This window comes from Carica papaya, chromosome 2, assembly GCF_054855325.1.
Source record: "Carica papaya isolate Zhongbai chromosome 2, ASM5485532v1, whole genome shotgun sequence".
Taxonomy (NCBI): domain Eukaryota; kingdom Viridiplantae; phylum Streptophyta; class Magnoliopsida; order Brassicales; family Caricaceae; genus Carica; species Carica papaya.
The window spans coordinates 31351155-31378335 of NC_142310.1; the positions used below are offsets into that span (position 1 = coordinate 31351155).

Here is a 27181-nt window from a genome sequence, read left to right on the forward strand (position 1 = left end):
ATTAATTAATTGAGTGCGGAGATCACAATATCACTCAAACGTAGGGATGATAAGTATTAATTTTTATTTATAGTTTGTGCATCTGTTATTATTATTAAATATTACAATGATATTATTTATAATAACAAAAAATCACCAGCATTACAATATAAATTTAATTTATCGCTGGCAAGCATCCAATAAACAAGTGTACGGACACAAATTAAATAGAAAATAAAAAATTTAATGCATATATTGGCTGAATTAACATAATAATGGAGCACTTGAGAAATTATTTATTAATCAAATCTCATTCAAATTTCATCTTACAGACCTTTATTTTCACAGAAGAAGGCAATATTTTCAATAACATAAATTCAACAACACAAAAATCTTAAAATTAAAAGAAACAAACAGAAATTCTACTAGGCAATTAATCCGTATTTATTTGGTCATTCCACCTTCCACCACCGGGGGCCTAGTCATTGCCACCCCACGACTCTGTTGCTCCACATTTGCGTTCCACCCTTTTTTTTCAAGAAGAAAATTAAATTAGAATAGTACTTAAAAGCAATAAATTAATTACTTCCAATTATTAAAAATAAAGGATTAATGAATTAATTAATTACCAATTGACATGTTATATCCTCGATTTTGAAGTTCACGATACTGTTGGGTGAGAGCACATAACTCGCAAAAGAAATGAGCCAAACAATCTTGACAATCATTTCCTTTAATCTTATACTGCTCTCTCAACTTGGTACGATAGCAGCAAGAATACAAGCATGCACACCCCGTCAAAACACCGATTATAATATATAGAGCTCCAGTGGTTCCGCAAGCTGTGCATGTCAATCAATTGTTAGACAAAATTAAAAATCATTATTAATAATTAATTTACTTTACTTACATGTTGATCCTCGATCGACGATTTCAGCTATTCGTCCAAACGTAATACACGGGCACCAGCACGTAAGGCAACCTAAAGGGTAAAAAAATAATAATAATAATAATTTTTAACATAGATTTTTAGTAACTAATCTGAGAAAACATTTAAGAAACAATAAAATTAGAATTACTGACAGTTTGGGACGTCGGAGCAGCAATCGCAGAAGCCAGTTGACCATTCTTGCTCGGTTCCAGGCTGACCCGACTTGCCATGAGCATTTGGATTTGAAGACTGCATGCTCATAGAGTAAATCTAACAAAAGAAACTCACCGTTTTGGATAACACAAAGCGTTTTGTATATGTGTGGTGTTTGGTCTCTCGATCTGGACGCATATTTATAGTGTGTGGAAGATATTATTATTAGAATTTGTTTTTTTCTGAATTAAAAATAATAATCTAAGATCGGATAATAGCAAGAGAAAATGGAAAAATACACCATTTACAAGTCCAAGGCCGCCTTTCTTAATGTAGTAGGATGAGACAATTTTTTTTTTTTTTTTTTTTTTTTTTTCCTTCTTCTTTTTGATAATGCGATGACTAAGTGATGGGTTTCAAATTGCTGAATTAAATATCTAAAAAGTTAGAGGTGTTAATTAATGCGTCATAAATACCTTAAGCCCACTGAAAACTGATTTATTTATTTTGTTTTTATTTATTTATTTCGCATTTAATATATTAAAATTTATTTATATGAATAAAATTTCAATTTTATAATGAGAGCTCAAGAATAACAACTGTTATGCCCAAATAGAGGTGTAATACCCAAATTAAATTTAATATAATTTAAAATTACTTTATAAATATAATTTTTTAATTTTTTAATTTTAATTTAATGTAAAAATAAAGAAAATTAGGTGAATGATGAACTTGAAATAATTTTCAAAAAAAGAGTGAAAATTTAGGTTCTAAATTTATTTTTTATAAAAAAAAAATCAAAAACTAGGGTCAAAACATAATTTAAAAAAATTGTGTCACGTATGATGCCCAGTCAGCAACCCCGACTAACAAGAACGCGTCGTGTGGCAAGAGACGGTGACGCAGTGCCACGCGAGAGGCCACACGATTGATCTGCGTGCTTGTGATCAGATGGACGGTCCAGATGCGTTCCTTCCCCAGACGCGGTTGGACGGTCAGATTTAAACACGATCAACGGTCCAAATCTACTTCTTATTTAATCGCGATCGGACGGTATAGATCAAATGCGATGAACGGTCTAGATTAAAAGAAAATGGATATAAATAATTCTCTTCACACTAAACTCTAATCCTACCCACCAGACACCCTTGCCGAAGAAGAAGACCCAGCCATAGCCGCCCGCCACCGCGCCGGAGCCACTTTCGACATCCAAAAGAGGTAAAAAAAAAAATTTTTGCTCGAAATTCAATTTTAAACACCCTCATAGCAAAATTAGAGCAAAAAGACCGGCAGATTGGCCGAAAACCACGGGTAAAGCCGGATGGCATTGCTGCGAAAAATTACAAAAACGGCCTCTGATAAACCCCTTCCCGATTCCCGTTCTGCATAATTCTTTCACTATTGTAATCACTGTTTACTTCTCTACAGGTTGACCGAAGCAAAACACTTAATCGCAAAGGTGAATCAGCAGAGCCGCCGCACTGTAGAACCCCGCCGCCGGTGAGTTTCGATTTTTCATTTTTTTCGGTCAACCGAGACCCCTTAACATATTTTCTCACATGGATTGATGCAAACCGGCCGAAAACAGTCGACAATTGAAATACAATCGTCCTCCTCCTTTGTGCCAAATAGTCCCAGTCTGAAAAACCATTAAAGCTGCATGTACCACCTACCCTACCATGTTACTTTTGTTCTTCTGTGTTTTTACATTGCTTATATTTTCTGTCTTTCAAGGGCTAAGGAGCTCTATATATATGTAATTTATCTTCCAACCCTTTAATGCAATGAATGAACCTTTCATCAGCGTTGAGAATTGTCCAGCTTTATAAATAACTCTAAAACAAAACAACTTTCTTAACTCATCCATCACTAACCCTTGCAATCATTCATCTCTTTTTTTTTTTTTTGTTTCAATTCCTATAGCTCAGAATTTAGTACTTTATTCCTTCAATAATCTTCTTCTTCTTCTTATCTTTTAGTGGATTATTAGTTGAAGTTTTTTTAGCTACATTATGCTAAAGTATTTTGTAATTAGACAAAAAAAAAAAAGGAATTTTAGCGAAATTCAAATTAAAATGTGTTTTTAATATGTATACAACACATATGTATATTTTACAAATATTTAGGAATTGTTCTACTTTTAGAAAACAAAAACATACACATAAATTTTCTAAAATTATCATCACTAAATTTATTACAGGCATATTCAATTCTTAAAATATTAAAAATTTACTAATATTTGATAATTTTAATTATATTAAAGTATTAAAATTTTATTATTTTAATGCTAATATGATATTTTGCATTTATGAAATAGATTTTCACAGTAAAAAATAATCTAAAATAACATTTATTTATTAAAAATAAATAATTATTACATTTTTTAATTATTTTAACATTTACAATTATTTGTAACAAATACAATAAATTATACTTTTAAATACAACATCATCTTTTACTGTTATTTCATCAAATATAATTTATTTTTATTAAAAAACTATTTCAACAATATTTTTACCACTTATAACACAGCCATGAACAATAGAAAATAATCATCTTTCAACTCATGGTTATCCAAAGAATAAGTTATTATCAATCTATAATAATAATAATAAAAAATTATATATATATATATAATTTTGAAAGTATTAGCATTGATTTTTTTTTTTTTTAAAGAGAGATTGGTGGGCTTATGGGTGTCGTAATGTGAGTGGGCACACCTAATAATTCCTCCCATTCCAACACGCTGAGTGTAAAAAACAAATAATAATACCTTTATTGAAATTGTAAAATTATATAAATAATTATATGACTGTTATCTTTGTTAAAGATTGCAACCATAATGATGATATTATTCGTGAATTAAATTTAATTATGACCACTATTATTATAATTTAAATTTAATTTAGCAATTACAATCATTCAATAAAAATATATATGAAAATAAATTAAATAAAAAATAAAAATTTTAATATACTATCAAATATTTGAATACATAATTGGCTGAATTAATATAATAACGTAACACTTGAACTATAATTTTATTATCAAATCTCATTCTCAAACTCCAATTTCAATCTTACAAACTCTTATTTTGTAGAAGAAGATAAATATCTTTGACAACACAAACGTTTTAAAATTAAAAGAAACAAACGAATAGGAATTCCATAAGATCAATGCCAACCCATTTATAGCATGTTACAAATGGGTTTTTTTTTTTTTAAAATAATAAAAATAATAGTCTAAGATTGGACAATAGGAAGAGAAAAGGGTCAAAGCCATCGTATTACAAGTCGAAAGCCGCCAATGTTGATGAATAAAAAAGCCCACATGTAAACTGGTTGATTTATTTATTATTTTCTAGAATGTGATGGATTGCAAATTGCTATATTAAATGTCTGAAAAGTTGAAGGTGTTAATTAATGTGTAATAAATAACTTATGCCCACTGAAAACAGTTTTATTTATGTTGTTTTATTCAATTTTGTCATGCCATAAATCCAAAAAATAAGTATCTAAACAATAAAAAAGAGAGAATAGAAGAAGGTACAGGATTTTTTATTAGTGATTTGATCAGAAATTATATAATAAATGGAGGTTTGGGTCATTTGCTTAATTTAAAGAATAATTGGAATTGGGTTATAATGGTCATGTAGTTTATTATAGTTCGGCACAATAGGCCCACAAGCATTCCGATCCACTCCAAAAGCACTTTATCTTGTTTGTACATCACTTTTTTTTTTTTTACAATGTAGTCCATATTATTTTTCACATAAGCATTTCATTTTTCTTAAAAAAGGAAAAAACAAAGAATAAAAGCCATCTTTCGAAGGCCAAACCTAAATGGAGTCTTCTTGTCAATTGATAAGGATGGAGTTGTATTCATCATATATATTGTTGTCGAAATGAAATCACTCTGGTACTTCAAATTAAGTCCATTATGAAATTTTAGGGCTCTAGCCACTTTAAATATTTACTAATGTTTTCTTTCAATTCTGTCACTCTGTGTCAGGACCTCTACACGGACTTCTCTAATAGAATATTCATTTTTTATATTGGTATTCAACTATTGTCCTAAATCCCCCACATGTAGGCTAATATTTATAACACTCCGCTTATCATTGTGCTAAAATAATTTGAAAACTTTATTTATTTAGGTCTTTGTCTGCCTTAACTTAATTAATTTATGCTATTAACATTTATCGTGATTTTAATTTATTTTTATTTTTATAAATATTTATTTTATTTTATTTTAAATTATTTTAGGTATTATAAATTATTTTATTTTTAAATTAAAATAAAATTTTAGAAAAAAAAAATCAAAAAATAGCGAAACAAAAAAAAAACTGCTCCAAGAAAAATTCTGCAAGAGGGCGATTTGCCCGCACAGGTGCTGGCAACTGTGCGCGCGTGCATGCACACACAGTGGCTACGAGGTGTGCGCACAGTGCGCATGACCCATCCGCGCGCACGATGCAGGGTTAGGACCTGCACGCGCATCCTATCACGCGTAGGTGGGCCATCCACGCGTCACTTCGCACACGGAATGATGCTGCACACTGCGCGCGCGCCAGCCTGCTCTGTGTGTTTGGGGCTTGTGCACGCGGTGCCCAGCGCGCCTAGGCCATGCACGCACGACAGTAAGCCTGTGCGACTGTAGGCTAGTCTGTAGCGCGCCGACTGAAACATTGCCACCTCGGGCAGTGCACCATCACTGCCTTGGGTGACGTGCTACCACCGCCGGTGGAGGAAGCCTTTCTCCCTCATTTTTCATGCCAATAATCTTTTTTTACTCTCTCTTCACCAGATTTTGCCACATGGTGCGAATCCAATGGTTCTGAAATTTTATGAATTGCCCTTCCCCTTCCCTTCCACTCCATGCTTCCATTTCTTCTATTTTTCAAAGGTTTAAAGAGAGAGAAATAAAGAAAAAGAGAGAGAGAGAGAGAGAATAATTAGTGAGAGAATAAGAGAGAAAGAAAAATGGTCATGAAGAAAACATCAAGGTTTCGGTAAGGAATCTACTATTACTTTCGAAGTCTTAAGGAGTATTTTTAGATAAATAAATTTAATATAATTGTTATTTTGCTTGTTTTTGCATGTCTCAGTGTTCAAATGAGTGGAATTATTCTGATTTTCAAGCATGCTATATGAATTACAGATACTTAATAAATTTGTATGTAATATGTAGTCCATAATAGTAAAAGTAAAAAGAAAAAAATAGAATGAAACCTGTATGGTCCGAGATTTATGTGTATTGATATGCATATTCTATCAAGTGTCTCGTTAGACTTTTTATCTCTGAGGGGTGTCTGTTCCCCTTACCTTTCGTGGTATCTGTTTCTCCCTCCCCTATCTGGTCTGGAAACATGTAAGAGAATCATTCCCACTGGATAATGGTGTGCCCTCTGAAAGAAGTACAACTGAATCATTTAATCATTTTAGTGTATCATCATGTATTTAAAAGTATAAATTCAACAATTAATTAAACAGGACAAATAAAGAATTAACCAATTCCGGCTCTATTAATAACATGTAATTATTCTCAAAGTTTTCTAAATTGTACAAAATATCGTATTATCGATTATTAAGCTTCAATTCTATAGCAGAGAATAAGGTGAGGGATTCTTACTCGAATCGGTGTCTAAATACTGAACTTTCTACTGCACCTACTAGCGGTTTATGGGTTTCTTGAATTTTTCTCTAAAGATAAAAACACGCGTCAGATACCTAAAAATACCCCCCAAAACTAAAAATCAATGTTAAAAATCCCTTTTTAGCAAATTTTAAGGTTCTAGCAGGGCGGCACCGCCGTGCTCCGGCAACAGCACCACCGCCCGTGGCGACAGTTTTCCTCGGTATGGCCAGTTTTGGCCAGTTTTAGCCAGTTTTATACTCATTCCTGTGAGAAAATATGTTAGAAGGTTTCGATTGGCCGAAAAAAGTCAAAAACTGAAAACCCACCTATGGAATTTTATGCTGTGGCGGGGTGTTTTCTTCTGTCAGCCTGTAGAAACAAAACGGTGAACATAATGGTGGAAAAATCATATGAAACGGGAAACGAAAAACAGGAAGGGGCTCATCGAAGGAGGTTGCAGATTTTGCCCGCAGTTTATGGCTCACCTACCATTTTGTTTGCTTCGATTTGGCCATGGAGGTGCTCAGAATTAAATTTCGAACGGATAGGAGAATTTTAACCTTTTCTGGTGGTCAGAGGTGGCTCCAGCACAGGGGCGGTCGGTGGTCGGCTCAATTCTCCAGCGGCTGGTTTTTCTTCTCTGACGGAAGGCTGGAGGCTAGGGTTTTGTTTCGTTGTAATGCAAAATATTTATATCCGTCTTACATTAATCTAGATCGTTCATCGCGTTTGATCTCGACTATCCAATCGTATTTAATGAGGGAACAAATCTAAACTATTCACCGCATTTAATTGGGACCGTCCAGTCATGCTTGAGGAAGGAACTGATCCGGACTGTCCACGCGCGCGGGAACGCTTCTGGGCCATCCAATCGTAGGGCAAGCAGATCGCCAATGTGGTCTCCCGCATGGCATCGAGTCAACGTGCCTTGCCACACAGCGTGCTCTATTTCATCGAGACTGCTGACTGCGCAATCATATGTGGTAAAAAATTTTTAATTGTGTTCTGACTCCTAGTTTCTAATTTTTCTTTCAAAAACACTATACGAACCCAAATTTTCATCCATTTTTCCAAAATTATTTTCAATTTCATCATCAACCTATTTTTTCCATAATTCTACATTAAATTAAATTTTATTAATTTCTAAAATAAATTTTTAAATATTTTTTAATGTTAAAATTAATCTCGTTCCCTCAAATTTGTCTCCCTTCCTCAATCAAAAAGTTGGGGATACTGAACTCTGAAATCTGATTCTAGCTCCCATGTGGTCTCTGTGTGTGTGTGATTCTGCCATAGGATTTTAAAGAAGGAAATTTTCCGGTTGTGGAGTACTCTGCTATTTTGGTCCACAATGCCCACTGGTACCACCTCATAGGACAGATTCTCTTGGAGTGAAAGGGGCTCGTAGATTAGGATGTAAGAGATGTCCGAGTTGTACTTGCGCAGCATGAACACATGAAACACATTATGGACTCTTGATAGTTCTAGATGTAGTGTCAGTCTCTAGGTTGCGGTACTAATTCTGTTTAAGATTTCAAATTACCCAATAAACTGGGAATTTAATTTTTGCCTCTTGCCAAACCTATTGATTCTTTTGAAATGAGTGACCTTAAAGAACGCACGATCACCTTTCTCAAATTTCTAAATCCCTCCTCCGGGTGTCCGCATAACTCTTCTGCATGCTTTGAGCCGTCTGGATGTTCTTCCCAATGTTAACTATTTTTGCTTTAATCTCCTTCACAGGATCTGGGCCAAACAATTTCCTATCACCCACTTTTTCACAACAAATCGGCGATCTGCATTGGTGACCATATAACGCTTTGTACGGAGCTATGTCGATACTTGTTTGATAGCTGTTATTGTATGCGAACTCTATTAAGGGTAAATGATCATCCCAATGGCCTCCAAAGTCAAGAACACAAGTTTGGAGCATATCCCCCAATATACGGATTGTCCTTTCTGATTGTCCATCAGTCTGAGGGTGGAATGTAATATTAAGAGACAATTTCGTTCTCATGGCTTACTAAAAACTAGACCAGAACCGAGAAGTGAACCTAGGGTCTTTATCAGATTCTACTGTCACTAGTACTCCATGTAACTTGACTATCACTTGGATAAACATTCTGGCGACCTTGTCCAATGGGTCACTCATCTTGATGGAAAAGAAGTGAGAAGACTTAGTGAGTCGGTCGAAAATTACCCAAATGGCATCATGTCCCAAGCACGCCCTAGACAAACCTATCACGAAATCTATTGTGATGTGTTCCCACTTCCACTCCAGAATCAATAATGGCTGAATTGCTCGTCTGGGCGTTGATGTTCTGCCTTGACCTGCTAACACACTAGACACTTGGAAACAAATGAGGTCATCTCTCTTTTTATCCCATTTCACCAAAATCAGGGTTGTATACTTTGACACATCTTAGTACTTCCAGGATACATGGCAAACTTTGAGATATGATCCTTTATCTTAATGTCTATTTTCACCTTACTGTCACAAGGAACACACACTCTGTCCTGAAATCTGAGCAACCAATCGGTAGATTCTCAAAATTTTGAATTTAATCCATGTTCTGCATCTTTCCTGAGGGCTGTTAAGGTGGAATCGGCAGATTGGGCTTCCTTTATTCTCTATATCAATTCGAGTTGAACAGTTAGGCAGGCCAAACATGTAACTCTCTTTAAGTCCTAAAGTCGTACCTATTGTGCGGCCCCTATTACCCTACATTCTAAAACCATGATGTGAGCCAACATACCTGCATTTTTTCTGCTGAGTGCGCCAGCTACCATGTTGTCCTTGCTCGAGTGATACAAAATATTACAATCGTAGTCATTGAAAAGTTCTATCCATCATCTCTTATGAATGTTGAAATCCTTTTGAGTGAATATGTGTTTCAAGCACTTATGTTCGGTATAGATCTGAAAAATCTCTCCAAACAAGTAATGACGCCAAGTTTTCAATGTGTGGATAATTGCAGCAAGTTCTAAGTCATAAGTGAAATAGTTTTTCTCATGACTCTTCAACTCTCTGGACCTATAGGGTATGACTTTCCCATGCTACATCAGAACACAACCCAACCCTAGGCAGGAGGCATTACTATAAACTGCATATCCACCTAACCCATTCGACAAGGCCAACACAAGTGCAGTAATCAACTACTTCTTTAGTTATGAAAAACCCCTTTCACAATCCTCGTTCACTCAAACTTGACGTTCTTCTTTGTGAGTCGAGTCAAATGAGCAGCTAGACTAGAAAATCCTTCCACAAACTTGCAGTAATTACCTGTTATGCCCAGAAAATTACGAATCTCCTCGAGCCAGAACCCACACTTATCTTTATATACAACTTATTTTTTCTAAGAACCTGTAAAACCTGAGTCAAATAGTGAGTGTATTTCTCTCTACTTTTTGAATAGGACAGGAAATCGTCGATAAATATAATGAACAACTGTTCTAGGAATTGTCTAAAAACCCTCTTCATCACATTCATAAAGATGATTAGTGCGTTAGTTAGTCCATACGGCATGACTAGAAACTCATAGTGTTCGTACCTGGTCCAGAAGGCTATTTTGGGAATGTCTTTTGTCTTAATCATTACCTGATGGTAACCTAAACGCAAGTCTATTTTAGAGAAGGCTTGGGTACCTTTAACTGATAAAAAAAGTCATCGATCCTAGAAATGGATACTTATTCTTGATCCTGAATCTGTTCAGTCCCCTATAGTCAACATATAACCTTAATGTCCCATCTTTTTTCTTTGCAAATGTGGCTCAAGCACCCCAAGGGGACACATTATTTCGAATGAACCTACTATCCTGCAATTCATTGATCTATTTTCTCAGCTATTCCATCTTAACACGACTCATCGGGTATGGGGCAATCGAGATAGGCTGAGTGTCTGGCTGAAAATCTATGATGAATTTAATTTCTCTATCCACTGGCAGTACGGGTAGTTCATCAGAAAACACATTCGGAAAGTCTCAGACTATCAGAATCTCTCAAATGCAAGTTTTTTTTCTTAGGTTTGTCTATTTAGAGAAAACAGCTGAGTTAAAGCACTTGGTAATAGGAAAAATGTTGTGAGAAAATAATATTTCAAGAATTTTATTAATTTGTAAATGACTCTTTATTAAGAGGGTTGAATACAAGTTTCTTGTGAAAACAATCTATGGTGGCGTGATACGCCGCTAGTTAGTTCATTCTTAGGATTACATCAAAATCCCTCGTTTCAATCTCTATTAGGTCCACACTCAATTTTCTATCTGTTATATCTATTATATAGGCTATATATATAATCTCCCCTAATAGTGTCATACTCCCAGGAGTATACACAAAAAACATATAATCTAGTCTTTTAGGTAATCCATTCAAATTTGGTATAAAAGCATGTGAGATAAATGAACGTGAGGCATTAGTATCAATCAAAACATGTGCAAGATGGTTACAAATAGTATATGTACCTTGTATCATGTCTGAGTTAGCTTCTGCATTTTGCTGAGTGAGGTTGTAAGCTCTACCCTAAATAGGAGGTCTGGCCTGGTTCTGATTCCTCAGGCACTCTTTCGTATAATGCTAGGCACTCCCACATATACAACAAGTATTGTTGAGGCGATAACAGGGTCGGTACCCATGATCCTTGTCACAGTGCAGACAAGTCTTACTGTGTCTTATTGCCAGAATCTGATGAAGAGCCTGAGTCACTAGCCTAGGTCTCTTGCTCTACTGAATAGGTACAATGGATGCTAGTCTGCGGTGTGAAATCGAGAGCTTAAGATTCTTTACTGCTGGTAGAAAAATACGAAGGTTCCTCTCCACTAACTTTAGCGCATACTCTGACACAGTCATATCACCCTAGATCAGGTGTACAAACTTCATTTTCTTCAAATGTCGGAGATTCTTTGGAAGGTAATTTGCATTAAAGGCCATCATGAACTGTTCTCAAGTAACTGAAATGGACATGGTGGCCTATTTGAGTTGCCACTAGGGATCCACCTCTCCCACCAGCATGTAGGTGGCGAGTATAACTCTCTGTTCGGGAACCACTCCAAGAGTCCTAAAAGTCTTCTCTGTCTCAGCTAACCAGTGCTCAGCCTCTTCAAATAAGGATGCTCCTACAAAAGTAGATGATTTTTGTCTTTTATACCTCTCAATGTAGCCTAAGTACATCATGGGTAGAACTGAGTCCCATGGGAGAGGGACTGGATTATGCTAGGGAGGGACCGAATGGCCCTGTGGTGGTACTAGATGATACGGTGGAGGCACTGGATTATACTATGGTGATGCTGAATGGTACTATGGAGGAGCAAGATTGTATCGAGATGGCTCAGCATCCTCCCGCTGCAGGGGGTTCAAATTGTGGCAGCGGAGGAGGGTCAGGTAGCTCCCTCCTTTCCTCCTAGGCATGCTGAGCAGCGATGAGTCTCTTCAGTATTTTAAATAGTCGGTCAACATTCTCTTGAAGCAAACTCTCCTGGGCTGCTTAGTTTAGTGGGGGTCTTCCTCTTCTCATCTATCTGTACCTATATTTCACAAGGAATGATTGAGTGATAATTTATTTTTTTGCTGTTGCCTTAGGTCTTTGTGTAAGGAATGGTTCCGAGGAATGCGGCTCTGATACCAACTGTAAAGATCCGGAACTTAAAAAAAAAATAATATCATAAATTAAATATATAAGTGAAATAATAGAGTTTAGGGTTGTCATTCCTTACACAATAATTTAGAATACTCAATAGAGCTATGAAAATGTCTTTTCTTAAAGAACAAACGAAAATCAAAGAAATAAACAAAAGGCAATATATTAAGCATTCTACGACGACCTTCATTAGCTTTGAAGGGAGTCTAGGTGGCGAATTATTCACAATCCTCTTATTGATCGGGATCTGAGTCTTAGTTCTTTTGATCTAAAATAGTTAATAAAAATGAGAGCTAAACTAACCCAATAAGAATATCACACTACTCACCGATACATAAACTAAAGGTTGGTAAAAAATCATAAAAACAATCAATGAAGCTCTTGATTTAAATAAATTCATTTATAATAAGAAAAACCATTTATTGTATATATTTACTATTGTAAGATTTCTAAAATCGATCTATAGAGACAATAACTCAAATAACATTCTAATCTCGTATTCAAGTGAGCAACAACAATAATTTTTCTTTTTTATTTACCTACTAGTATCCCTCGGGGCCTATAAGGATGTTCCACTACACATGAACCATTATCCAACATTGATGTTCCCATACCCCGTTCGGTATGAGTGCAAAAAATATCATCTCTCAATACCCTATCCGGTATGATAGTGAATCGGGTTGTCCCATACCCCATCCGATATAAGCACAAAAAATACAATTCCTCGATACCCCTTCTGGTATGATGCAACGTTTACGGTATGGGTCCCTATGTACACGATTTGTCTACCATATCCTTGGATATCCAATAAGGCTATTATTCATTAATTCACATGAAAAAATAATTTTTCGTTCGTCTATTAATTTCCGATTTCACAAATCAACTGTAAATCACACAAGACAAGCAATATATATATCAAAAAAGCACAACTGAATCATTTAACTATTTCAGTATATCATCATGTATTTAAAGCTGTAAATTTATCAATTAAACATGACAAATAAAGAAATAACCAGTTCCAGCTCCATTAATAACCTGTAATTATTCTTAAAGTTTTTTAAATTACACAAAATACCATATTATCAATTATTAACCTTCAATTCTATAACAGAGAATAAGGTAAGGGATTCTTACCTAAATCGGTATTCGAAATACCGAACTTTTTACTGTACTTACTAGTGGTCTCCGAATTTTCTGAATTTTTCTACAGAAATAAAACCACGATTCATGTAACACCCAACATTTATTTATTTTTATTTTATTTTTTTTTATAAATATAATTATTTATTAATTTAATTTAATTTATTTTATTTTATTTTAATTTGATTTAAAGAAAAATAATAATAATAATAATAAGGGTGAAAAATTTGTTAAGGATTTAATTGAAAATAATTTTGGAAAAAATGAGTGAAAATTTAGGTTCTGGGGGTATTTTTGAAAGAGAAATCAGAAACTGATGGTCAAAACGTAATTTAAAAAATTTAAGCCACATCAGATGCTTGGTCTGCAGCCCCGACCAACCAGGACGCGCCAGGTGGCAGAGGCGCTGACGCGGGAGGCCACGTGGGAGGAGCCACGTCGGTAATCCGCGTGCGCGCGATCGAACGGCTGAGATTCGTTTCCGTACGCACGGACGGCCCAGATTGAATCACGATGAAAGGTAAAGATTCACTCCCTATTTAATTGCGATCGAACGGTCCAGATTAAAAGCGATCGCACCCAAACACTAACCTTAGCCGCTGGGGTGGCTGACTGCCACCGCACCGGAGCAATTTTCGACCGCCAAACGAGGTAAAAATTTTCCCTCTTGCACGAAATTTAATTTTAAACACACCTATGGCTAAATCAGAGTGAAAGAACCGGCTAATTGGCCGAAAAACATCGCCAAAAGTCAGCAACATCGTCGCGGGATGTTTTGAAAAATGTCTCTTTTAGGTAATCCATTCAAATTTGGTATAAAAGCATGTGAGATAAATGAACGTGAGTTTATTTGGGACATTTGTAGGTACTGTAAGCACGTTTTAGTTCATGAAGAAAAATTTAGGGAACCTAGAGACAGCCCGTAGGCGCAGTAACCATTTAGTTTTTGGTGTCGAATCAGATAAGGACCCCTCACCCTATTTCCTATCATAGATTTAAAGTCTAAATAAATAATAATACGGTCTTTTGTACAAATTAAATAGATGTGCATAATGAATTACGGATTGTTAATGGAGCTCAAATCGGACATTGTTCTCTGTTGATTCCTATTGATTTATTTTACAGTTTAAAGGCGTGATGGTATCTGGTTTAGAGTTTTAAATGCACGTATTACTGTCTTACTTGACTATTGTGTGATTTTAGGATTTAAGATATGATTGTATTACCGGGTGCATGTTCATTGTTTATGTGATTGTGTTTAATTTGATAATGGAGATTAAGGAGAAAAAGGAAAGGAATGTGATCTAATAAACTAATAAGGTGACAGCCTTACTAGATATCCTGGGAGATGGTGGACGGATCGGGTTCATAAAGAACCCTACCGTGAACGTTGTCTCATACCGGATGGGGTATGGAGACTGGAACCCTACCATGAATGTAGTCTCATACCGGACGATGTATAGAGATTTAGTCATTTGGCACTCATACTAGACGGGGTATGGGGACAACCCGCTTCACCCTCATATCGAACGGGGTATTGAGGTTTAATGTCTTGGTGCTCATACCGGACCGGGTATGGGGCCGGCCCTGGAATTAAGATTGTTAAGGGAAACACGTGTAGCGGGGACACCCCTATGGATCCCTATAGATACTAGTAGGCTGGTGAAACGAGAAACGGTGATGATTAGTTATTGTTAATGAATATGAATTTATGATATGTTCTATGTTACTGACTGTGTGTGAGTTATGATCTGTATGATGTTATTGTCTTTATAGGTTATTTTCACATATTCTCCAATGGTAAGAAAAAGGGTAAATGGTTTTACTTTTAATGAATGTATTGGTTTAAATTTAGTACTCCATTGGTTATTTTTGGTTTTCTACCAACCTTTACTTCTGTACTGATGATATAGTATGATGTCCTTACTGGGCTAGTGTAGCTCACTCTTTATTTAACTATTTCAGATCAAGAAAACCTAGTTCCCGAGCCCGATCTGCAAGAAGGCTGCGAATAGATGCTAGATACTTTATAGTTTCCTTTATTTTTTCTGTTTCTCGTATTTTTTTCAGAGAAATTATTCCGTAATATTTGTTTAGTACTTTTAAATTATCATGTAAGGAATGTTAACCTTAACCTTGTTTTGCTTCTGCACTCAAATTATTATATGCATTTCTTTTTAAATTTTCGGGGCCGTTATACTTCACGTATATGAAAATACTCTAAAAATGGAAATTTTGTGTTAAGAATCCTTTTTAGCCAAATTTTGGGGTTTCGGCACAGCGGCAGCGCCGTGCTCTGGCGATGGCACTCCCACCCGCGGCGGTAGTTTGGCTCAATATGGCCGTTTTGGGTAAGTTTTGGCCAGTTTTGATCGAGTTTATACCCATCCTTGCGAAAAACAACGTTAGGGGACCTTGGTTGGCCGAAAAATGTCAAAAAATGAAAACTTACCAATGGTAGAATTTTTTGGTGCGGCGGCTATGAGGCTCACCTTCATGGCTGGGCATTTTTTTTCAATCAACCTGTAAAAAATAGAACGGTGAACACAAAAATAAAAAAATCACACGAAATAGAAAACGGAAAGGGGCTCATCGGAGGAGGTTGCGGATTTTGCCTGCAGTTTTCGGCTCTCCAGCCGTTCTTTTTGCTCCAATTTGACCATGGGGGGTGCTCAAAATCAAATTTCAAGCGGATGAGAGAATTTTTACCTTTTTTGGCGGTCGAATGTGGTTCTAGCGTGGCGACGGACGGTGGTCGGCTCCCTTCTCCTGCGACTGATTCTTCTTCTCTGGTAAGAGGCTGGTGGCTAGAGTTTGGGTTTAGTGTGATGCAAAATATTTATACTCGTCTTGCATTAATCTGGACCGTTTATCGCGTTTTATCTCGTCCATCCGATCGTACTTAAAGAAAAAATGAATCTGGACTGTTTATCGCGATTTGATCTCGACCATCCAATCGTGTTTAAAGAGTGAAAGAATCTATATCATTCATTGCATTTAATCGTGACCATCTGATCGGACCTGAGGAGGGAACAGATCCAAACTGTCCACACCTGCGGAAATGCTTCCAGGTCATCCGATTGCGGGACACGCAGATCATCAGCATGGCCTCCCACATGGCGCCGAGTCAGCATGCCTTGCCACGCGGTGCGCTCTAGTTCGTCGAGACTTCTGACTAAGCGGTCCTACATGGTAAAAAAAATTTTGATTGCGTTCTAACCCCTAGTTTCTTATTTTTATTTTAAAAACACCATTCGAACCTAAATTTTCACCCTTTTTTTTTCCAAAATTATTTTCAATTTCATACTCAACCTATTTTTTCCATAATTTCACATTAAATTAAAATTTGTTAATTCAAAAATAGATTTTTATACATTTTTTTAATGTTAAAATTAATCTCATGTCAAATTTCGGGTCTAGGTATTACAGAGTGCATGATTATTCCTGCACTCTGATGTATTCCAGCAGCATAGTGAAAGAAGTGACCCTTATGTTTTGTATTTTGTAGCCACTTCTGGCCTCAGTTTATGTATATATTTGGAATACTATATATATTTGTAAGGAATTTGTTAAGGTTTGATTCTGTTGTAAAATTTTTATCATGCACTTGTTATTCTGAATCTGTATCTAACACTCATTTGCCTTAATTAACACTTGGGATGTCACAGTATTAATTCATAAGTCATTAATTCATCAAACAAACTCTTTAATTTTAAAAAGTAAATACTTGAAGGATCTTAATTGTACATGAGGTTTGTGATCACTTGCTTTACCTCATAATTACTTCATGCATCTGCTGCACATGTCTTTTCTTTAACGCAAGCCATAATTGATGCATTGTATCTGCATAAACTGTGCTACGCTTTATATCAACAAACAATGAGTTTTGGATACAAGTGATTACAATGTCATTAAATCATAGCCAATGTTCCATTAAGGGATCTGAAGGATTTGTTGGTTCACTTAGGGTTCAATCTATAAAACTTATTTTTTTTTTACTCTCAACATTCTTTTATTTAACCTCACCATGTCTAATAGTTAGTTGTTTTAAGAAATTAAGTGATTAGAATCGTACCAGATCTCTCGTTCACTCAGATGTATTATGAACTACTTAAATTAAAGGATTTAAAATGATCGTACCTAAAACTAATGTATTTGATTGAGCCTTTGTTTGATATGGATGTTCCCTATCCATTATGTGTTATGATACTATAAAAGAAGTTACTTGCATTTCGCCTTAGAGCTTGATTGGATGATTTACATGATGGTTCATTAATGTTGGGTATAGTATAGTATGTGTAAGGTTTATTAATGTTCACATTTAACTATGTTTAGATGATTATCTATTAATGTCTGGTAGTGGCACCTGTTTTTGTTTGTATTGATAGTATAATATGGTTATATATTTGAGCAATTTGTCTATTTTGTCTCTATTTTATTGTATATAGTAATAAATAAAAAATAAAAAAGAAAAAATTAGAAAAATATATAGTGTTAAATATAGATATAATTAAATATATACATATAATATATATATATAATTAAAATATTACATATATGTATATTTATAATTAAAAAATTATATACATGTATTTATATATAATTAAATATATAAATTTATGTATATATGTATAATTAAATATATAAATATATATACACAATAAAATTAATATAATTAAATATATTATATAATATATTTAATTATATTAATTTTATTGTGTATAATTAAAAATATAATTACATGAGTTTAATTGAATATATAAATACATGTTTATATACAAAAATATATATATATAATTATATATATATGCACAATAAAATAAGAAGAAGAAGAAGTGTGCAGCTCTTCTTAAATCATTGTCGGGTAAAAGAAGAAGAAAAAAAAAACCCTAGAGAATAAGAAAAAAAAGAAGAAGAGTGAAAAGTGTTGGGTAAAATGATTTAAAATGAAAGATAATTTTATAAATAATAAAAAATATTAAGAATATAAAGGAAAAAAAATTATCAAACAATCCTAAAATTACCAAATCGGTGGTTTGAAAAAATAAAATAAAAAATTATAATTTTGAGAATCATAATTTAACCAGTAAAAAATTGTATTATGTATTTAGAAATACAAACAAACAAAAAAAAATTATAAAAAAATCATGTCATCCTTACTGAATCATTATTCAAACAGCTTCTTAATCTTGAATTCCTCTTTTACCTCTTCACATCATTAAGTATTGCAAACATATGTAAGAGGAAAGTAAAACAACAAAGGATAATTGGTAAAAAAAAAAATATTTAAATAGTGAAGAGGAGTGGCAACGAAAGAAAATTCCTAGGGTTTAGAGAATGGGAAAAAAAAAATTTAGAAAGTTCAAAGATTAAAAACAAGATACTTATACTTCCCCTAAAATACCTATATACATATACCACAATTACACCTTAACAATTCCTTTTTAGTGGAATACAGATATATACATACGTACAACCTCTTTAAATGTGTTGCCTTTTTATTTTTTTCTGTCAGACTTAATTCACGGATTTGGATCATTTCGGTCATTTCAACCAATTATATCTGATTAAAACATTTTAAAATAATATTTATTTATTAAAATAAATTCACCACTAGATTTTTATCTTAATTATGGTAGTTTTACAATCATTTCTAAAAAAATAAAATAAATTATACTTTTAAGTTTGAAATTACTTTTTTACTGTTATTTCATCAAATGTAATTTATTTTTGCTGAAAAATTATTTTGAAAATGTTTTTACCCTTTACAACACAAAAATGAACATCTTTCAACCTATAACTAACTATCCAAAGAATAAATTATTATCCATCTATAACAAAAATTATTTACTTATATATAGTTTTGAATGTAAAAAAAAAAAAGATTGAATGAACTGCAAATTTGTTAAGAGAAAATAAAAAGAAGATTGATAAGTTTGTGGGTGCTCGCACCTAATAATTAAGTTCATATTTATTTAATTAAGAATAATTAATTATTATGTTTTTTGTTATTTTAATATTATTTAATTATTTCACAAAATATAATTCAATTGGGAAGGCTTCTTGGTGACGTGATGGGAGTGGGCTCACTAATAATTCCAAGAATTATACGAAGATAAATTAAATAAAAAATAAAAATCTTAATATACTATCAAATATTTGTATGCATAATTGACTGAATTAAGCGTAATATGGTAACACTCGAACTATGATTTTATTATCAAATCTCATTCTCAAACTTCAATTTTAATCTTACAAACTCTTATTTTGTAGAAGAAGATAAATATCTTCGACAACACTGAAAAATTTTAAAATTAAACAAATAGGAATTCCATAAGATTAATTTCAACAACGTAAGAATCTGATAATTAAAAAAAACAAACAAACAAACAGAAATTCCAGAAGATTAACTTCAACAACACAATTTAAGTTCAAAATCTGAATTGATTCATATTTATTTGGTCATGCCACCTTCCACCGCCGGAGGCCTAGTCATTGGCACCCCACGACCCTGTTGCTCCGCATTTCCGTTCCATCCTTTTAAAGAAGGAAAAACAAATCAGACACGATTGAATAATTAACTTCAAGTAACAAATGTTTAATGAATTAATTACCGAGTATCATGTTATATCCTCGATTCTGAAGTTCACGATACTGTTGGGTGAGAGCACATAACTCGCAAAAGAAATGAGCCAAACAATCTTGACAATCATTTCCTTCAATATTATACTGCTCTCTCATCTTGGTACGATAGCAGTAAGAATACAAGCATCCACACCCCGTCAAGGCACTTAGTATTACATATAGAGCTCCACTTGCTCCGCATGCTGCATGTTAATTAATTGTTAAACAAAATTAAAACTCATTATTAAAATTTAATTACTTTACTCACATGTTGATCCTCGATCGACGATTTCAGCTATTCGTCCAAACGTAACACACGGGCACCAGCACGTAAGGCAACCTAAAGTAAACAAATAACATACTAATTAGATTTTAATAACCAAAGAAGCAGATACAAAGAAATGAAATTAAAATTACTGACAGTTTGGGACGTCGGAGCAGCAATCGCAGAAGCCAGTTGACCATTCTTGCTGGGTTACGTGCTGAACCGACTTGCCGTGAGCATTTGGATTTGAAGATTGCATGCTCGTAAAATTTTGTTTGATAAATCTAAGAAAAGAAACTCACCGTTTTGGGTAGCACAAAGTGTTTTGCAAATGTATGGTGTTTGATATTTTGATCTGGTTGCATACTTATAGTGTGTGTTATAAAAAAACGAGCAGTCTAAGAATGGATAATAACAAGAGGAAAGGTTCAAAGTCAACGTTTACAAGTCGAGAGCCGCCAATGTTGATGAATTAGCATCACACGCAATTAAATTCTTAAAAAACTTGGAAGGTGTTAAATAACTTCTGAGAAATGCCTACCGTAAACAGGTTTATTTATTTAACGAATAAAATAATAATTTCATAATAACAGCTCAAAAAATTACAATTGTCATATTCATATATATATATATCCCCTTTCACTATAATAGGGCCTTCAAGATCCAAAACCATCTTGCTTTTCCGCTAGCATATCCTAATTTTGTCATGCATAAATTAAAAATTAATTAATTAAAAATAAAAAGAAGTACAGGATTTTTTTATTTGTGATTTAATCAAATTTAAGAGAAATTATATAATAAATGGAGGTTCGGTGCTTAATTTAGGTTACAATGCTCGTGTAGTTTATTACAGTCCAGCCCAATAGACCCACATGCATTCATGATCCACAAAGGTATGTAATAATTCTTAAGTCACAAGCAGCCCACTACAGGCACTTTTATCTTGTTTGTACATTACCTTTTTTTACAATCTAGCCCAGTATTTTTCTCATAAGCCTCCAAGCCCATTTCATTTTTAAAAAAAAAAAAAACAGAAGTCAGTTTTTGAAGCCCAATGTTTTGACTGAGTCCGTGAAGCACAGACTGAAACTATGTCGTTTAACTGATGCAGAAAGCAGTTGAAAATGAAAACAAAATTATGGAAAGTTTACGATGACAACAAGAAGCGGAACTCTTGGGGACTGGACGGCTTGAAACTTGCTTGGAACCTGAGTGCGCGCCACGTTGTCTTAGAGATCGATAGCGCTTTTGCAGTCCAAATCTTAAAAAGAATCCTTAACAATGAAACTATTCTTATTAATGTTAACTTCAACTTTATTCTGACATTGAATACTTGGTTACGAAAAAATTAGAATGTTCATATTCGACATGTCTATTAAAAGGAGAATCATTGTTCCAATTTTTTAGCTAACTAAGCCTCTGTTTGGCCTCTAGGCTTGTATTACCAGTATCACTTCCCGGCGGAGCTCATTAGCATCATGAAAGAAGATATTATTGAGGTTTCTTAGTTTATGGATGTATTTTGTAAATTCACCTTGTGTGTTCTGTTCACTCCTTGTATTCAAAAAAAAAAATTAGAATGATATTGAATCGGTTTCCATATCATCTGGTTTTTGTAACTTTTTCGTCTCAAGGTTATGGAAGTTTGGTAAAGTTTACCAAATTTACTTATTGAGAAAGTTGGTTTTTGTACCCAACATTTATCTAGTGAAACCAGTAAAAATTTAGTGCGAGATTCATTGGTATATTTTGTTGGATCTGATGTAACATAAGACAAATATTATATATAGATTCAGGGATAATTTTACATTTGAAAGCTAAGAAAATAACTACTGAAGTAAAAAAACCCTTGAATAATACCAATTGAACATAATTTTCTTGATTAGGAACAATTTTAAATCTTTAATAATATTAAGGCAGGGTGACCATTTTAGCACACCACTAACATCATCCTTTACACTTTCATTTCAGGAATGGGCTGAAAAATGGGCCAGCAGGCCCACCAAAGGTGCGTTGATGTACGTTGTGGGCTCAGACTGTTGAAACAAGGGCCTTGAGTCTGGAAAAGCATCCGACACGTTGGGTCCACCCACTACCGCACCAACCAGAACATTTGGGTTAGGATTTGGGCTCAGAAAATAACGTGACCCGGCTTTGCACCCGATGCTCCTTGGATGAGCCGCAACTGATGGCAACGAGCTCGCCCTATGATGGATCCTCTGCGGGTAGCGTGCACCGTATCCAACCATGTACGACATTCTCATCGGGTTGTCTCCTAGGATGTAGTCCACCTGGTTGGAGCCACAACAATATTATCCTCTTTTTTCTTTTTGTTTTTATTCCGATAACACCACTAATCACATGTGACGCCTTGAAGATCAAGCCATTCATTCAATACGTGGGCCACCATCACATGTATACATATGTGTGTGTGTGTGTGTATTCATTTACATACAAACACGATCGAACAAAACAAAGCAGTCTAATGTCAAACAATTATGAATGTACATACATATACCATATTCGTAACAGACAAATGCAGCCGCAGAATCGTTTGATTTAAATATTGTGCACATAATTCAAATATTTGAGTGAGGGGCCAGTGCCCAAACAACTCTAAATCAGTTTTATAGTATAGTTGTTCATACCTGAGCAGCAGGTTTAAGAATTTATGTTTGTATAAAATTTACAAATATTATAAAATCTATTAATAGATTTTTTTTTTTTAGTTTAATTAGAAAAAGAATAAATAATAATACCATATGAGGATGAAATTTTAAATGCAGTATTCCAATTTCATAGTGGGTGGTCATATTCATTATTTTAGAAAATTCTTCTATCATTTTTTTGATTAAATTATGTAAATATTTGTTTGGTTCGATTAAATTGTTAGTTTTATAGAATTTGAATTTGATTATTAAATGAGTGTTAAACGACATGGAGTATTATGTAACGGAGTATGTTTCATAAAAAGTAGGCCAGAAGAGGTGTAAAATAATTTTACCTGACGCTTGGCCAGCGTCTTGAGGAGAGCAGGGGAGGCAGAAGTCTCGCCACATGGCACAACCTTATTGGCGTGGCTTAGATAATTAGAATAAGCCAGAAGTAGGAAAGACAGAGAGGTTACATGCTGCATGTTACTGCCTCCAGCCTTGTAGATCAACCCACCTGCGGGGTTACAGGAAAGAAACGAATAAACAAGGAGACGAGAAATTTTTACAAGTTGGTAATGATAAAAAGAAGAAAAAAATAGCAGCATAATTATTGTTATAATTGGCAATTTACTTTTTTATGTTTTTTAATGAAGCAAACACAGAAACACGTGCAAACCACACGCGAATCAACAGTTCGTCGGTGTATCAATACTGTTCTCACCTTGGGGTGTTAAATGCATGACAAACCTAATCACGTGCCTCTGATCAACAACTAGCTATAGGTATATATGGTATAGCATCTTGTTAAATAAAGCTTTGCTAATTATTGTGTTGTGCTTCGAATGATACAGACACATATTATGTGTATTATATATATATATGTGTGTGTGTGCATGAACAGTCAATACCTGGAGAATACTGAACCTGAGGATGAGATATTCCGGGCAATATAGAACAGATAAACCCATCTGCGTTTTGCTTGAAAGACTCGAAGTATTCTGCTTTACCCATCAGCACTTCCTGTCAATAAAAATAGCTTCTTATAAATATTTATTACTCCTTATTTTTGTCAATAGCTACCTTCAATGTTGTATTCCATATGTCATCTATAAACATAATACACACCCCTGTCCAACACTTAGATAAACAAAAAATTAATTATAAGGATCATATTGAATGCATTATGTAACTTGTAGTGAAAAAGGGGAAATGCTTAGTGCAAATGACATAAACCACCTAACAGATTCATTAAATTTGAGGGTGTATTATTATGTGTGACTTTAATACTAAATGCTACTGGCTACATGTGCATTTATCAGCAACCACTCTGATCCGGTCCAAACTTGAAAAGGCCTTAACAATCTATAAGTCACAATCACTTTGGGGAAAAGTTAACGCGGGAAGACAATGACTCAGTATGGGAGGAGCCATCTTCTCCAGCCTTTAAGCACATGCATGCAGCAGAGAGTCACTGAATGAGGACCCACCTGAACCGGTTCAGAAAATCACAAATATATATATAACTAAACCTTGAATAATATACAATAGGCCACCTCACTTCGGCACTTCATTTCATATTTTATTTGATTGAGGGGACAAGACACAGCCTCTAAAATCCCACTTACCCATGACATAGTTGCTCTGACAGTATTGCCCGTCTTAGAAATATCATACAATGTAAACTCTTTCCTTATTTCTTGCAAAGAAATAGGTTCCCTTATCTCTTGGCATGTTAAACTCCCAATGCATGACAATTTATTTTTAACTTAAAAAAGAGAATGTCCAGATAGTCACGTGAAAGCCAAATTCTATGCCATACATCATGTGCAATCATCAGGTTCGTAATAACTTTTCTTCTCTCTTATCCTTGACTAATTTATTTGATTGTTGACAAACTTTATAAACTATTTATCCGTTTGATCTAAAAACTAGGGTCCAACATCATATGCAGACCCACAATTCCTGACTCCACAAAAAATTGTTTAAAATTTCTGTATCCATCACTTTTAGCCTCAATATCTCACCCCTCATTATACTAATATCAAGTTATATGTAGAAATGCTTTCTATAAAAGAACTGTAGAAATGCGTATCAGCTCACACCTTTAAGCTGGTTCAGTTGATCAAAAGTCTAAAAGAGGCCAGATGGGTCCAAAAAAGGTTTGGACCCACAACTGTTAACCCCACAAGAAAATATATGCTACATCACGTGATTTGCAGACACTTGTGATTTTGTAAAGTGACGCCACGTACAATGACAACGGCACGGAACAAGAAGAGCAACAATACTTAATCAAGACAAACCCACAAAGTTGAAGCATCCAATAAGCAAAGGAACGTATATATATATATATATACTCGTAGCCAAAAATTTCAAGTGATATACATAAATTACTATTATTATTATGAGAGGATTTAAATTAGTCAATCAGAGGGAATCACCTTGGAAATGAGGATATTAATCCCAGCATGCTTATTATCCCAACCAAACTCGTTGATGGTATCCCCAGCTCTCAAAACGACCTCGTTTTTAACTATGTATTCTCGGTATTGGCGCCTCCTCGAGGCCTTATGCAGCCACGCGGCTCCCCACAGCAACTCGTCCTGTAAGACACAGTTCAGGTCATCAACGGTCAAATTAAAAGTTAAAATCTACTTTTGCGCCGATCTAATGGCTGAGAATTCTCACCTGATAACCGTTGACGTCGCAGTAAAAGGGACAAACCGCGTGGTACAAGCTTCCACTGTACGCTCCCCGGTGCCTGTCAGCAAACTCGAAAACCTACACCATAACCGTCTCTTGCAACGGTCATTTTCTCGCGATATTTTAAACATAACCTTTAACAAATACGCACTGTATATTTACTCAATCCTTACAACTATGATTCATTAATTTTAAGTTTTTATTGAAATAAAAATATTAAATAAACAAAAACAAAATTTAAGAAAAGCGACCTTTCAGAAAAACTAGGACCTATATAATATTTATGCATATATATATATATAGTATGGTTCAAAATTCCTGCTACGCGGCCACGGTAACTACTCGTGAACCGAGGTAGAAAAAGAAAATCTTGAATCATAGATTGAATCAGCCTTTCAGGAGCAGCAAAGAAAATTTACCCAGAGAAATAACGACAAAATAAAAGAGAAAGAGTGGTAAAATAATAGTGGAGTAATAAGAGGAACGTACCCTAACGGCTCGGCTGAGGAGAAGTCTGGAGTAAGCAGGGTCACGTGACCTGAACACAATGGACGCGGCGGCCAATGCAGCAGCGGTTTCGCCTGCCACGTCGGATCCTGGATGGGCCCGGTCGATCTTGTAGACCGTGCGAAGTGTGTCCATGTCCTCTGGCCTCTCCCAGCAGTTGTGGTCCGAGTAAGCATCGCCAACCTGGACGAATACAACGTCGGGCGCCGCTGTCGCCTTCAGTAAGTAATCCGTCGCCCACTTGACTGCCTTGACGGCGTTCTTCAGCTCTGGCCCCATGTTCCTCCCGAAGTCGATGATGCTCCACGACAGCAAAGTCGTTGTAAATGCCATCGGGAACCCGAACTTGACGTTGTCTCCAGCGTCGTAGTAACCACCCGTTAAGTCGACCTGGAATTCAGAGAAAGAAGATAAGAAACGCTTAACAGCATTTAATTGTAAAATGTGGCAAAATGGAGGTGGAATCCATACACCAGAGGTGGATCCATCGTGCAATGCGGAGTCGCGGCGCCATCGAACGCGTTGATCAGGAGGGAGCTTACCGGAGCGCTGGCCTTCAAAAAAGAGAATGCACTTACGGAGGGCGTCGACGTAATCGTGGCCAGCGCTTATTGGACGCGGAGAAATGAGCAGGAAGAGGAAAAGGACGCGAATCGCCGGAATAATCCGTGAGAGAAAGAGCGATTTTCGCGCCATTTTTTTTCCTGTTGAAAGATTGAGGAAGGTGGTGGGGAGAGAAAGGGCACAGCAAACTTGGGCGCTTTATACTAAAAAGTGTCATTGGATTCCAGAGTTTTCACCAACAGGGTTTCTCCACGTGGAGGAAGATGATTGGGTGGAGTTCCAGGTTCGCGACAGAGGGGAAGGAGTTGGGTTTCCGATGCAGGATATGCTTGACCGGGTTACGACCTATATGCCGGGTCGGGTTAACCCGGATTGTTTTATTATATCACTAA

The 27181-nt window shown here is 35.1% G+C and overlaps 3 protein-coding genes and 1 long non-coding RNA gene across 4 annotated transcripts; 1 reads left to right on the top strand and 3 right to left on the bottom strand.

Moving 5' to 3' along the window:
• Positions 1-243: 243 nt before the first annotated feature.
• Positions 244-1253, bottom strand: LOC110823780 (protein PLANT CADMIUM RESISTANCE 2-like). The gene is made up of 4 exons (XM_022054257.2): positions 1063-1253; positions 890-961; positions 609-821; positions 244-506 (listed from the first exon to the last, which is right to left on the bottom strand). The coding sequence occupies exons 1-4, from the start codon at positions 1169-1171 to the stop codon at positions 424-426; spliced, it is 477 nt and encodes a 158-aa protein (XP_021909949.1). The 5' UTR covers positions 1172-1253; the 3' UTR covers positions 244-423.
• Positions 1254-2203: 950 nt separating this feature from the next.
• Positions 2204-2866, top strand: LOC148268962 (uncharacterized). Its single transcript, XR_015816740.1, has 2 exons — positions 2204-2281; positions 2492-2866. It is a non-coding gene; the product is annotated as an uncharacterized LOC148268962 (long non-coding RNA).
• Positions 2867-19662: 16796 nt separating this feature from the next.
• LOC110823799 (protein PLANT CADMIUM RESISTANCE 2-like) lies at positions 19663-20725 on the bottom strand. Its single transcript, XM_022054278.2, has 4 exons — positions 20518-20725; positions 20365-20436; positions 20087-20299; positions 19663-20009 (listed from the first exon to the last, which is right to left on the bottom strand). The coding sequence occupies exons 1-4, from the start codon at positions 20618-20620 to the stop codon at positions 19927-19929; spliced, it is 471 nt and encodes a 156-aa protein (XP_021909970.1). The 5' UTR covers positions 20621-20725; the 3' UTR covers positions 19663-19926.
• Positions 20726-22125: 1400 nt separating this feature from the next.
• LOC110823831 (endoglucanase 8) lies at positions 22126-26964 on the bottom strand. Its single transcript, XM_022054314.2, has 7 exons — positions 26697-26964; positions 26208-26615; positions 25704-25796; positions 25457-25618; positions 23924-24035; positions 23366-23529; positions 22126-22652 (listed from the first exon to the last, which is right to left on the bottom strand). The coding sequence occupies exons 1-7, from the start codon at positions 26919-26921 to the stop codon at positions 22329-22331; spliced, it is 1488 nt and encodes a 495-aa protein (XP_021910006.1). The 5' UTR covers positions 26922-26964; the 3' UTR covers positions 22126-22328.
• Positions 26965-27181: the final 217 nt, after the last annotated feature.